The following is a 14,540-nucleotide window of genomic DNA, read 5'->3' as shown; positions in this document are numbered from 1 at the left end:
GAACTATATAGTTGTCTCTGCCATCATGTGTTCCCTGTGTTTTTCAGACCTGGGTTCGAAGCATAAGAAGCTGTTTCTTCCTACACATCTTACAAAAAACTAGCATCAGCTCCCTTTCCACTGTTGGTTTATGTCCAATGGAGGAGCCCTCAAGTTGCAAACTCTAAGAATTCTTGTGCTAGTGCTTTGGCAAGGCTCAGCACTTGCCTCTCTCTCCGTTTCAGTACAGGCAGTCCAGTGTAGCCCTTTCTGCACTGCAGGCTTAGGAAAACTAGTCCTGTGGTGACTTGTAACTTTCAAGTTCACTTCTCCACAAGCTAGGCTTCATGTTGATTTTCATGTAAATAAAATCTTGGCTCCTCCATGTTAGAACAGCAGCTGCTTACATTCAGTGCATTTTTCACAACAGCATTACTAAGAAAATGGGCAGTCTCATGTGTTCTTGTAACCCTTACAGCCATCAGCACTAGCACTCATGCAGCAAGCAGTATGCCAATCCCTCAGAAAACTAGCTGAGTTTATTTTGCAGCCATACCACCAACTGCCTAAAGCAAGCATAAGAGCTGTTGTATGACAGCCTTATTTAGGCATATGACAGTTCCAGACTTGATTTAGCCTTCCACTCCTTTCTGGTTGTGAGATAGAGTAGCACTGGCAAGAGTAATAAAAGGATTAATTAGTGAAGTGGCTTGAATTTCAAGTGCAGTTCTTCTTTCAAGCTACTTGGAGACACACAAGCTGTTTGTTTGCTTTCTAAGACGAATCTTAACAGGGGACTTCAGCTGAAAGATTCCAGCGCTCTGTATCATTCTAGCTAGTGCTGCTCAGCATTTATTTTTAAGGTCATTAGAATGTGATGCAGTTCACTGCTGTCAAGCTCCTGTTTTGAGAGCACGGCGACTCTAAAAGGGTGAGGATATAGATGCATGGAACAAAAATGAATCACAGAATCACAAAATGGTTTGTGTTGGAAAGCCCCATCCAACAGGGCCTTGAACACTTGTAGGGATGGGGCATCCACTCCTCTGAACAACCTGTTCAAGGGCCTCATCACCTCCCCAGTAAAGAATTTCTTCCATATATCTAACCTAAATTTCCCCTCTTTTAGTTTGTACCCATTCCCTCTTGTCCTGTCACTACTACAGTTTCTGAAGAAGAGTTCCTCTCTGGCTTCCTGTAGCGCCCTTCACAGACTGAAAGGTTGCTGTGAGGTCTCCATGCAACCTTCTCTTCTCCGGGCTGAACAGCCCCAACTTTTTCAGCCTCTTCATAAGGGAGGTTCTCTGGTCCCCTTATTGACTTGGTCACCCTCATTTGGACTTGCTTTAACAGTTCTATGCCCTTCTTATGTTGGGGGCACAAGAACTGTAAGCCATATGCCAGCGGGGGTCTCACGAGAGCAGAGTAGAGGGCCTACAGACCTGCTGCCACACTTTCAATATTCATTTGACTGTTTACACTCAAGTATTGGCTAAGGAGCACAAATAAGAGCACAAACAGCTGCAACAAGTACAGATTATGAGCTCCCTGCAGCACACTCATTTGGTGTCCCTGTATGTTGAGTCAGTTTTGCCTGTGACAGTCACTGGTGTGTGATCTCCAATCTTTATCTCAGAGCCTGAGAAGTTGTCTCCTTCCTCATTGGGAGAGGGTGTCAGGCAGCCAGTCAAGGTCAGCTCACCACACCCACCCACAGTCATCCTACACATTCATGGATTGGGAACAACCATGTCATGCTAGGTCCAAATAAAATGAGTGTTAACATTTTAACAGTGAGTATGTTTATTGAAGTGTTTGAAGTTCTGCACTCCATTGTACACTGTTCATAACTTAAAGGCAAAAGCAAAACATTGCAAAAGGTTCCAACTGGGATATTAAAAACCTCACATAATCATGTCACTTAAGAAATACAGTTAAACTGTTCAATCATTTTGGTCTTCGTCCCAGTCTTTCTTTCCTGATGGAGGTTTAGGGCCACCAGCTGGTTTTGCCATAATGATCTTGAAAAGAATAGAGAAGTAGAAAAAGCTAACATTAGAATCAGGCTCTTACCCTACTCTTACAGCCACATGATGCTGTTAGCATTCACTAAATTCATGCAGTTTCCCTACTCTGAGCCTAAGCCAGTGATTACTATTATCCATCTAATCGATATACTCACAACTTAGTTATTTTTTCTTGAAAAAGGCAGAAGCTGAACTATGATACAATACAAAAAGGTATTTTACCTCATTTTTGCATGCAAATTCAGACCAGTTAGTCTACAGAAAGTGAGTGCTTAAACAGACCAACAACAGAGTAGTTTACAGGATGCACGCTACAGAAAGCAGAATTATCAGAGCTATTGTTCTGAATTATTGCATCTAAATATCACACATTAAAACTGTGAAGTCCATTAGTCCTACCATGTTAAAGGCTCACTCTCTGCACTTGCTATAGTGACAAGTAATGTAAAACTGAAACTGCATTTGTCATTCCTTCCATGAAAATTTGGGTTTAGGAGTAAAATTCGTTTGCAAAGGCACAAACATGGGGTGTAGCCATCAGCACACAGCAGAAGGCAGCAGTGTTATGTGTTGCCAACAAAGATACAACCTGCCACGTGCTGGTCAATGAACTCATGCATGCACTCACAAACAGATACCTCTCTGCTAGAGAAAACAGAGCTTACTGCACACTATTTTCCAGGCTCATCTTTCCAGTCATCTTTATCCCAATGTCCTTGTTGCTTAGGGACTTTTGGACCACCTGCTGTTTTTGCCATAATAATCTACAGAAATTTTACATGCAAATACATTTTTGCTGAAGTTTCACAAAATAAATACTTTTATCATTAAGGTTGTAACCTCTATTATTCCTCAAAATTGGATTTTCGTGTGAAAACAATACATGAGAGAAGGTTTCTTCTCTTACATCTTGTTCCTAAAGAAATTAGGACAACTTTCTGAATACAAGTATCGACTGTCAAATCTTTAAAAAACAAAACTCAAAACTAACAAACATTAATAGCACTGCCATAGAAGCAGCACCATTCCAGATCACAAGCTCTTGAACAAATTCCTTCCTCACTATAAGAAATAAACAAACCACATTTTCAAGCACCATTAATTTTTACACCTTGCATTCCCAGAAGATTCACCTGCTTTGCATGAGGGTTCTGCAAGGTTTCAATTCAGCACCCAAATTACTGTAAGCTTACCTGATCAACCCTTAGGACAGTTACTGCCGCATTTGTAGCTAGCTTGATACCCCAGAATTTTCCAAGATATGTGTCTAATACACCAGCTTCCAACATATCTTTCACTGCAGCAGCTTCAGCCTATTAGATGGGGGAAAAACATAATTCAAAACTTTCTCAGGCTTTCACCTAGCAAGATATTATCACTTCTCTGATCTCATCCTCTCCCTTCAGAAAACCTTCATTCCTAATCCATTGGCAGGAAGACAAAAACAATAATTACTGAAGACTTATTTGCTGTCACATTAGTTCAGTATCCCACCTCACCTCCTACTGGCCTACAGGGCCACTACACTGTGCTGAATTTAACTGCTTGCTGATTAGAACACTTAAGTATTTGAATTCTAACAAGTTGCTATTCCAGACTCTGCAATGCAGAGCTTCCAATGATTTTAAATAATCTATAAATACTTCATTCCAATAGAAGTACTTTTAAATATAATCCTGTGCTGCAGGGCACCAAGTAACATGAGAGACTATTTACCTCGATATCAAATCCAACATTTTTCTTCCCTTCCTGATGCACAGCATAAAGTTTGGAGATGACCTCATTAGCTTTTACCCCAGAGTTTTCTGCCAGTGCTCGAGGAATGGATTCAAATGCCTCAGCAAACTTCTTGATGGCATATTGGTCAAGCCCAGGACAGGTCTAAAGTGAAGTTGAAAACCATGTCAGCATTTCAAAAACCTTAAGACAGGATGGCATTTTCCCCTACATTTTTTATTAATACACACACATACATATATATGTTTGTATGAAGTAATTTTTGTATTTTTTGTAAGAGGTGTGAAAAAATGAGAAGTGAAGAAGCCCATTTGCTGTACCTCTCCGTAAGATGTGATCTGCTTGGCTAATTCGATCTCTGTTGCACCACCTCCAGGAACAAGACGTTTATCCTGTGAACAAGACCACACCAAAACAGTTTTTTTGCTTGAAGCATCTATTAATTTTTACTTTTCAGAACTTTTATACTCCATCAAGAGTGCAACAGAACTTCATTCCACACAGACTTACTAAGAAACGGCCTCCGAACAAACATGCATTATAAGAAAATCTACCAGAATTTACTCATTCATTTTATAAAAAGCAAAATAATAATGCAGTGGGGTTTGTGTCTGGGATTGTTTGGCTTTTTTTAAACAATTTCAACTCTTGGCTAACTAATAATAGCATTCCTAGATCTTCTCATCTTTCCTATTATTTTGGTGAGAAATATCGTGCAGGAAACCAATCCACTGTACACTAAGTTTAATATGTCAACAGGTACCACAAGGTGTTGGGAGTTTCTGGTTTGTTTTTTTTCATTTTAAATTAGGCATTTACCTATTAACTCTGGTCTTTTAAACCAAAAAGTAATCATCATAAATCGTAAGCCAGGAAAACTCCTGGATACTCTAAATCAATGTGCATGTCTTGGTATGCACAGGAGATTAAGGGTCAAACAGTTTTAACAATTTTTCCATGCCTTTTTCCAAGTAAATACAGAAACATCCTATGTATTAAAAAAAAAAAAAAAAAAAAAAAAAGAATAATAGCCAAGTCCACAAAAGCTGCTCAGAAAAAAAAAAAACCTGTACAACTGAGTTCTTTCCATAAAGCATATCTGTATCATGTGGAGGAAGCATGTCTTCATACAAATGAATTAGAAATTTAGTCTGCAACCAATCAGTTCCTCCTGATCCCGAATGACAAAGCTATCTAGATTTTCTTCTGTGCCTGGTCTCATTACAAAAGATTACAAAACATTTAGAGAGTAAATCAAGAAAGAGCTCACTGTCATTAGAAAGTGACAAAACTAATCTACCTTCAAGCATTCACTCATTACTGGAAAAAATGAGTGCAGTACATGCTGAGCACCACCTTTTATGTATCCTATATTCACAACAGCATTGGCAGCAATCTTCTCTAGAGAGCCCTCTACACCTCAGTACAACACAGCCTTCTCTACAATTCCAGAAGGCTCCTAAGCAGGTAACATATATACCTGCTACAGCCTTTGTAGCAAATGAGCACAAAGCAGGCACAAGTCTTGCCTCAAACTGATCCACTGCTCACTTTTGACAACTTGTGTGTTCTCGCTACTTACCCTTGTGAGTACTTTGAAAGTATTGACACCATCGTCCACTGCTCTCTCTATGTCATCCATCAGATTGTCTGTAGATCCACGAATGAGGATAGTGGAAATGGCACCATCCTCCTTTTCTGTTCAGACATATGCATTGCTGAATTAACTCTCTTACAGACAGAACACATACGAACATCACACTTTCTAGAACAGCAGTGCTAGCAGTTCTACAGAGCATACATACCATGCTTAAACACAACAACTTGTGTATCCCCAACCTCTGATAAATACACACTGCTGCAGTGACCCATTTCTTCAAGAGTAGGGGGAGTCTGGAAAGAAAAACAAGAGTTACGAGGTGAAACTGCTCATCAGTTCTCACCCTCCCACTCCTCATTTGAAAAGTCCATACCAGTCTGGGTAGGGCTGTTGCACCAACAGTTTTGCAGAGTCTCCTCAGATCCCACTTGGAGTTCAATCTTTAAAAACAAGTTTCCAGAACAACATTAATACATAAGAATATTCTCTTACCTCAGCAGCATTTTGTAAACCAGTGACAAGATCAAAATTTACTGCATCGAGTTATTAAATCCATTCAACTACTTTTTTGAGCTATAATTATCTACTTTCAGTGATGCTGTGCAAAGACTATTTTCTAAGAATTTAAAAACAAGTAAGAGGTTCAAACACATGGAAATTATCAAACTTCCTCCTCTAGTGCAAAAAACTTGAATTGATCTTTACAATGCCTCTGTAATAATCCTTTGTTATACAAGACATTACAGTACCACATTACATTTCCAGAAGTGCAAATGTTTTGGACACCGCCAATAAATTTACAGCTTTCAACAAAGCACCACCTATTTTTGTGAGACGCTGAGAGCTGCTGCTGGTAAATCTGACTTTATGTTATGCAGACTACATTTTGAGGATCTAAAATATGCTTTATTTATAAGTAAGAAGACAAACAGAAGAGAAAAATGACAGGTATTACGAATTGCCATCTATAAACACATTAGGGATGCACTAGGATGCATTAGGAAGGCATCTCATCATTGCTAAATCATCACAAGAAGACTGTGACGAGGAGAAAACATTATGGAATAGTCTCACATGCCTTTGAGGCCACATCCTTCTTTACTAGATCTAGAAATTTTCATGTTCTTCATTTCAATGTGCTTTCGAAACACTTAAAGCAGAATAACTACCCTATACACAAATTACTCCCCCATTGGCTGTCATACGGAGATGAAATTCTATCAGACACTTAAGCTGTGAAACAACCAAATTGTAGGTCAGGTTTTGACTCACCAGAAAAACAACTAATCTGCAGTATTTTTCTGGTAATTTGTTTGAGAGCTAAGCGACAAGATGGTGAGTGCATTTCATAAATCTGACAGACCAAACGTTTTTATGCTCTTCTAGCACTTACCTGACTAACATAAGGTTGTATTTATTGGCGTAATGAAGAGCCATGTCTGCCACTTTGCCACCTGTTACTACTACGTTTGCACCACTGTCAGCAATAGCTTTGACTTGCAAATCCATAAGATTTTCTTCTCCTTTACTGAAGTTCATCAGTTCTTCAGCATTCTTTATGAGGACAGTGCCCTAGTGAAACACACACACCGTTATCAACTCAGCACTAAACCAAGTCTCTGACAAACCATTCTGTCTCCCAACCTATCCATAAACCTCAAGTCATCTGATTTTGTAATACTGATAACCTTTCATAGGCAACAAAGTAAAACAAGTCAAAAAAATAAATAAATAAATAAATAAAAAGAACCAAATGGGCAATTCTGGTATTTCTAGACAACCTTGAGGTTCAGACATTCAAGCATGCAGTTTGGCTCAAATAACCTTAAAAAACCCAACATTATTTCCCCAGTCTCAAAAACCCTGTGAAGCAAAATTAGGTTCAAACATTTTCTGTGAACTTTTTTAAACTAATAAATCAATATTAACCAAAATATCTCAATCACCAAGTGTCAAGAATATAAATATTAAAGTCTATGTTTATGTGCTCTTATTTTTAGAGAGGTAACTTATTTTGAGCTTCAACATACCTTAGTTTCAGTTATCATCCCATCAAAAGGGCAGGAATACACAGCTATTTTTGCATCTTTGACAGAAGTGACATCTCCTTCAGTTTCTTTTTTAAAAACCATGCCATGCAGTACTGAGGAAGCAGAAATACCAGCACCCTGAAAGGGAATAAATGGAATTTGAGACTTTTTACAAGGGCATGTAGTGATAGGGCAAGGGAGAATGGCTTTAAACTGAAAGAGAGTAGATTTAGATTAAATATTAGGATGAAATTTTTTACTGTGAGGGTGGTGAGGCACTAGAGCAGGTTGCAGAGAAGCTGTGGCTGCCCCATCCCTGGAAGTGTTCTAGCCCAGGTTGGACAGGGCTTGGAGCAACCCGGGATACTGGAAGGTGTCCCTTCCCATGGCAGAGGCCTAGATGGATTTAAGGTCTCTCCCAACCCAGACCATTCTGTGATTCTATGATTCTGTGAATGAGGGAACATCATATTTTCAGAATGCTGCACTACACTGCATGAAAAGCAGACCTTACAATCATTTGGATGTAACACACTAAGTTATCATTGCAGCTTAAAGAAATAAAACTTTAGCTTATTCAGCAACAACAAACACTGTCTTACATTGTCCCCATTTGAGATTACTTTCAATACCAATGATTTTTGTTTCTGAAAGCTGCTACTGGGCTAAACAAGGAAAGTAAAGACCCATTTTCAAAATCTACTATGCATGCCACAACACAACAGAAATTAGAAAAGGCTCTTTCAAAATTCAGAGATTAACCTTCATTAAACTGTTTACAGTTAATAATAGAGTTAAGCTAGCTACTTCAAACTTACCACAATTTTGCACACTCTGATATTATCAACGTTGAAATGACCAGAATCAGAAAGAATGGAAACTGTTGGGGGAAAAAAAAAAACAAAAAACCACCAAAACCAAACAAGAATTAATTCATGCTGTTTAATGAATAAAGTAGAGTAATGGCATCATAAAATATCCCTGGGATTTTTCTGAAGTACTACATTTCAATGGTTTAAGGTGCCTACCTAAATTCAAGACAATTATCACCTGCTAACAACTGGCATCAAGAGAAACAAAAACTTTGGTTTTTTACAATGTAGTAATCAATGAACAACACTTACTCAAGCTGCTCAGTAACTGAGTTCAAATATTGATTCAAACATGTACATTCAAGAGAAAAGTCTGACTCTAAATATTTGAGAAAACACTGGAACTAAATATGAAGGCTTTTTCTTGAAAATCCAGAGGGAAAGAACAACTCAACAGAACTACAGTCTTGCTTCCATTGTTCTGTGGCTGAGACTACAAACTGCTTATCTGAAGTGCAATACATCTTCCTAATTATAAAAAAAGAGGGAGAAAGAGGGGTTTCTGCATCAAAAAGACCACAAAGCTATTTCTATAAACGTTTAGTGGGAAACACAAACCTTTTCAGAGCCACAATGCCAATGAAGAGTTAAACAGGAGAAAGGTTAGCCCTATTTCAGAGGCTAAAGCATTCCATCCAATTCAATCTGTAAAACTAACCATACTTTCTGTCTTACATGCAGCTGTAATGACCATAAGCAAACCTACTCAGATTTTTAGGTGCATGCACATATCTATTCTTGTCTACTTACCACAGGCCTGAGCAATAAGCTTTGCCAAGAAACATTCATTGCCATATTGTTTGCTCATCACTGAAGTGTGCAACAAAGATGCCACTTCTTCAACATCTCGAAGGTTCTTTGCAGAACAGCACACCAAGTCTGGAAGAATTTCTAGGGCTTTCTTGCAAGCCTTTTCATATCCTTCAATCACCTGTGCATCAAACAATAAATATTCACTACATTGCTTCATACAGCTTTTCTCTCCTTTTCAAACAGTCATAATACATCAGCGAATGCAGAAGTTTTCAAGGGAAGCTAGCAATCACAAGCAGCAAAACAGTTCTCCTTCAAACATCTTTATCTATAAAAATTAGTTCAGAAGAAAGCAGGTGACTCACAATATTACAACCTAGAAATACTGACCAATGGTAATCTAAATTCAAGCTACGTGAATTGCAACAACAATACAACTTGCCTCTGAGACAGATAACCCCATCCTCAGAAGGTCTTCTGCTAACTCCAGAAGAACTCCAGCAAAAACAAGGACAAAATTTGTTCCATCTCCAACTTCTTGTTCTTGCATGTGGGAAGCCATAACAAGCATTTTTGCTGCAGGATGCTGGACCTTTAAAAGAAGGTATACATCTTGGTTACTAACATCCCACCTAAGAATGCACCTCCAGGCTTTTCTGCACATCCAGTATAAGCTCTCTTATTTCAAATTGTATCTAGAGATACTAAGAACACACAAAATTGGAAAAGAAAGCAGCACAGATTACCTTAATTGGCTGACTTCCCTAATAAGAAAAAGTACAAACTTATATTAAAACAAAATCAGAGAACTGAACATTGCCCCTACAACATGAATCATACATCTTTGATATTGGTTCTGTGCTATTTTTACAGGATGCAGTGGCTTCACAACTAGGGTCTGCAACAAGAAAGCACTCTGGAGTTTAGATCTTCAGGCTGAATTCATGTGTAACAAAGCAGACATCTAAATTACAATTTAATTTTAGTGGGGATTTTTTCTGCTAAAAGATTGCACTGCTTCCCCTTTCTTTCAAATAAATGCAATAAAACACTGTATTCTTGAATAAAATCACAGCAGTTGTCATTTTATACCAGAAAGTAACACGCAAAACTCATCAGATAAGGTCACTAGTATGCAGATTATTTTTTAAAAACAGAACTGAGACTTCCAGTTATTCTACTCATACTGAACACTAACACAACCCATTCAGTAAGGAAATACTTAATATCTACACAGTTTCTGTCAGTAAGTATAGAATTCAGTAAAATATTATTTGTGCTGTGTCACAAATATGAATTTGATAGTACGAGGAAAAGTTAGGACAGAACAGCCTTTTTATGCTTTCACAGTATTTACAGGAGGATGCTGCTATATCCACAGCTTCTTAAATTCACCTGATGGATTCTAAGCAGACAGGAAAACATGGCAACCAACAACACTGGGAGATTAACACACAACAACTATTTCATTCAGACTTTTCCAGAACACTGTATTTCTAGACATACCCTCTTCTAAATCTACACAGTGGTCTGGGGAAAAGTGAGGAATTATTAACCTTCTCCTACAACTACTTAATGCTGCTTTACAGAGTTATATTCCTCACTGTGGGTCTCAAATTCAGTGAAAAAGGTAAATTATTTACAAAGTGGCATATGTAAATAATCTGCCACAGTGACATGCATTTCCCTACTGACAGTCAGAACCATAGCAACCCATGAACAGAAACACCAGTTCACAGCTGACATTTTCTGAAGCAAGAAAACTTACTTCCAGCTCTCTCAGGATAGTAGCAGCATCATTTGTTACAAAAAGCTTCTCCAGATGATTGATAACCATTTTGTTCATTCCTAATGAGGGAAACAAAAAAATAAATTAAAAATAATTCGTTATGCAAATATTTTTTACGCAGACAGTTTTAAAACTTTCAGGTATATCCTGCATATTAAAATGTTGGCCCTATTTATAATTTAAGAATTTAAAATATTTTTCCAAATAACACTTGGAAATGTGTTACATGAAGGAGAAATCAATAATTTCTGAATAAGCAGTTCTCTCTTCAGAAATACTAGCATGTTATTTAATTAACCAATCCAGGAGAACGCAGTTTGTTTTCGTATATCTGACTGGCCATGGTTATGGTTAAGTTCACTATCTGCCATGTTATCATCTTTCCTTTAGTTTTTGTGCTCTTTCATAATGGCAGTAGGGCAGCAAAGAGAACACAGTACCTGCTACAAAAACACAGCAAAGGCAGATACACTGCACTTAACTCAAGAGCTAACAAAATAAAATCTGATTTGTATAGTCACAAGAATACATTTACAGTTCTACAGCAATTCCAGTGTGTTTCCTCGAGAAACAAACAGCTGCTTCTTTGTCAAGGTATGTTTAGTCTCCAAATACAGTATTTGTCTCAAAAAAGTGGCAACAATTTTAGGAATTATTTACCATTTGGTCCATAAGCTGTACGGGTGGTCTGAGCAAGTTCTTTGCACGCCTGGATGTTCCTATAGACAGCTTCTTCTAGTCCTGAATAATGCTAAACAGAAAAATGATCTGATCAGAATTAGGCTAACAAAAAAAAAGGCATGAGCTAGTAACTTCTCATCAAAGCAGCATCAATCTAGTGAGTCCCTGAAAATTTTTTATTCATTTAAATTGATGTCACTTACAGTTTAAATGGAAACCAAACCTTACCCAAAGACAGTGAGAAAAGAACTACTTTTCTCCTTCTCAACTAGGCAGCTCAGCAGGCACAAAAAGCTTCTGAACAGAAAATCTGAACAGTGACTCAATTTTCAGTACAGTTTGCACTCCCTCAGTCTTCCAAAAAAGTTTGTGACATGACAAAGGAAAACAGAAAACAACCAAGACAAGACCGGAGAGGGGTAGGAGTTTTTGTTAGCAGAGATTTTTGTACGTGCTTCTTTATTCACAGCTCTGTATTCCACAAAAATCATTTAACTCAGTTCCATGTTCAAACATGCGCGTTTTGAAAATTCAGAAGAATCATTAGTAAAATATTTGTGTTTAAGGCTGTGATCAGCCTGGCTTCAGTTTTGAAACCTTAAGAAAGACAGGATCTCCAGAAAGGGCCTTAAGAAAGGAGAAAGAGTAGAACAAAACATACTGTGTGGTCCATAAGAGAGAAAGGTAGTCTCTAATGTTTACTCTCTAAATACAAAAACATCTCAGAATGCCAGCTGACTCCTTTGTTTTGCAGAAGAAGACAGCTCTTGCTATTTAGGCCTTGAATTCTCCTTTAGTGAACCAGCAGTAAGGCCACTTTGTTTCCCTGTTCTGCCCCTGCCCTTGACATATGCCATTATTTGGCTCCAACGACTCTAAAAAGAAACTCAGAGAGCTTTCAGAACTGCTTAAATTCACTCTTCTTATTATTAAATAGCAGCAAACAGAAATTTTCTTATTTTTCCCTGTAATAGAAGTCCCTTGCTCAGAAAGAGGGACTTTCCACAAGGGCCTGGAGTGACAGGACAAGGGAGAATGGCTTCACATCAAAAGAAAGCAGGTTTAGATTAAGCATCAGGAAGAAATTCCTCCCTGTGAGGATGGTGAGGTCCTGGCACAGACTGCCCAGAGAAGCTGCAGATGCCACTTCCCTAGAAATGCTCATGGCCAGGCTGGATGGGATTTGGAGCAACTTGCTCCAGTGGAAGGTATCCCTGCCAATGGCAGGGGGGTGGGAGCTAAATGATCTTTAAGGTCCCTTCCAATCCAAAGCCTTCTGTTGATTCTGTGAATAAGGAGAAAAAAACCTACACCTGCTTGCCTTCTGTTCTGTCCTTTTCAAAGAAAGCTGTTGCTTTATTAAGGCACAGTCCTTCCATACCACCAAAATCTTGCAACGCTGCCTCTGTACAATCCTAAACATCCACTGGTCAGATTATGTGACCAATACATCTGTTCTAGAACAAGCAGCAGTCACAAGTATTGAGGCCATGTTGCTGAGAACACAGCTGCGATGGGCAGGGCACGTCTCCAGGATGAAGGATCACTGCCTCCCTAAGATCTTGCTTTATGGTGAACTTGCCACCGGCTGCCGCATGAGAGGAGCCCCGAGGAGAAGATACAAGGACTCTCTGAAACATCATCTCATCACGATCAATCTCGGCCATATTGATCAACATAACTGGTCTACTCTGGCCTCAAATCGGGAGATCTAGAGATACACCATCTATAACGCTGCTGTTTCCTTTGAGAACGCACGCAGGATCACTCTTGAGGAGAAAAGGCAACGCAGAGAGAATCATGCCTTGCAGAATTTACCACCTAAGGAGTCTTTCTGCTGTGCCTTTTGCAATCGGACATGCCTGTCTCGTATTGGGCCTTTTTAGCCACCAGCGCGCTTGTGACAAACGTGGGTAGACACCTTTCCCAAATCTTCGTTCGCGAAGCCCAGCCATGAATATTAAATACTATGAACACGGATTTATGGAAAAGAAATATATGCACTGATCTGCAGCGCTGACAAAGGCCCTTCTCTTTAAGACACAGGGATAGTCAAGCAGTTTCTATAACAAGACGGACACTTCTGAACAGCTTCAACGACAGGGCCCGGCTGAATGTTGCTGTAAAAGCTCTCCAAACCGCGGGGGCACGACTGGGGCGCACAGCTCGAGAGGGCGCATCAGCGCCCGGGCCCCCCGGGCCCGGCAGAGCTTTCTCGAAGGCTGCGTGCGCCAGGCACCACCCTCCAGCAGCACGGGGCCGGGCCGGAGCCCATCCCCACCGCGGAGGGGGCCCGGGCCGGGCGGGGGGCAGTGCGCGAACCGCCGGGCCCCCGCCCCGCGGGGCACGTGGTGCTGCCGGGCCCCGCCGGCCTTCCAGCGCCTTCCCCGCGCCACCGCCCTGAGACTCCTCCTGCACCCACCCACCCACCCTTCCATTCACCCATCCATCCATCCACCCATCCATCCATAGATGATCCCACCTTCGCCCCCTCCTTGAGCATCTGGGCGAAGCCCGGGGCCTTGGGGACGTGCAGCGCCATCTCCGCTCCGCTGCGGGGCCGCGGCGCGCAGGGCACGGTGGGAGCGCGGGGCGGCGCAGGCGCGCGGCGGGGCCGGGCCGGGGCGGGCCGTCCTTCCGCCCCTCAGCGCGGGAGGGACGGAGGGAGGGAAGGAGGAACGGAGGGAAGGAGGGTGGAGGCGCCGCAACGGGAAGAGCGTCTGGAAAGGCGCGCCCGCCGATACAGGGGCTGGGGTTGGCTCCCTCAGAGCCTTCCTTTCTCTGTCGAGCTCAGCATACCATCCCCAAGGCGTTCCTCAGGACACTTTGTAATACAAGTCCCAGAAGCAGTGCAGAGTCTTCCTGGGCACCAGTGGCAAACACTGGTCATAAAACTTAGCGGATTCCAGTCAAATGTTTTGCTAGTGTTTCCGCACAATCCTAAACATCCACTGGTCAGATTATGTGACCAATACATCTGTTCTACAACAAGCAGCAGTCACAAGCACTGAGGCCATGTTGCTGAGAACACAGCTGTGTTGGGCAGGGCACGTCTCCAGGATGAAGGACCAC

General features: G+C 40.7%; 1 protein-coding gene across 2 annotated transcripts; it reads right to left on the bottom strand.

Moving 5' to 3' along the window:
* Positions 1-1,762: 1,762 nt before the first annotated feature.
* CCT8 (chaperonin containing TCP1 subunit 8) lies at positions 1,763-14,055 on the bottom strand. Of its 2 annotated transcripts, XM_027648707.1 has the most exons (16): positions 13,951-14,055; positions 11,448-11,538; positions 10,767-10,846; positions 9,441-9,590; positions 8,996-9,176; positions 8,192-8,253; positions 7,374-7,511; positions 6,737-6,915; positions 5,717-5,783; positions 5,549-5,636; positions 5,326-5,441; positions 4,064-4,135; positions 3,723-3,887; positions 3,200-3,319; positions 2,672-2,770; positions 1,763-2,000 (listed from the first exon to the last, which is right to left on the bottom strand). In XM_027648707.1, the coding sequence occupies exons 1-15, from the start codon at positions 14,008-14,010 to the stop codon at positions 2,678-2,680; spliced, it is 1,662 nt and encodes a 553-aa protein (XP_027504508.1). In that variant the 5' UTR covers positions 14,011-14,055; the 3' UTR covers positions 1,763-2,000; positions 2,672-2,677. The 2 variants fall into 2 exon arrangements, with proteins under 2 accessions (XP_027504508.1, XP_027504510.1); XM_027648709.1 differs by lacking the exon at positions 2,672-2,770.
* Between the last annotated feature and the right edge of the window lie 485 nt (positions 14,056-14,540).

The sequence above is a fragment of the Corapipo altera genome, unplaced genomic scaffold, assembly GCF_003945725.1.
Source record: "Corapipo altera isolate COAL_440 unplaced genomic scaffold, ASM394572v1 58, whole genome shotgun sequence".
NCBI lineage: Eukaryota > Metazoa > Chordata > Aves > Passeriformes > Pipridae > Corapipo > Corapipo altera.
Note: the sequence above shows the minus strand (reverse complement) of the source record. Positions and strands in the feature narration are given on the sequence as shown.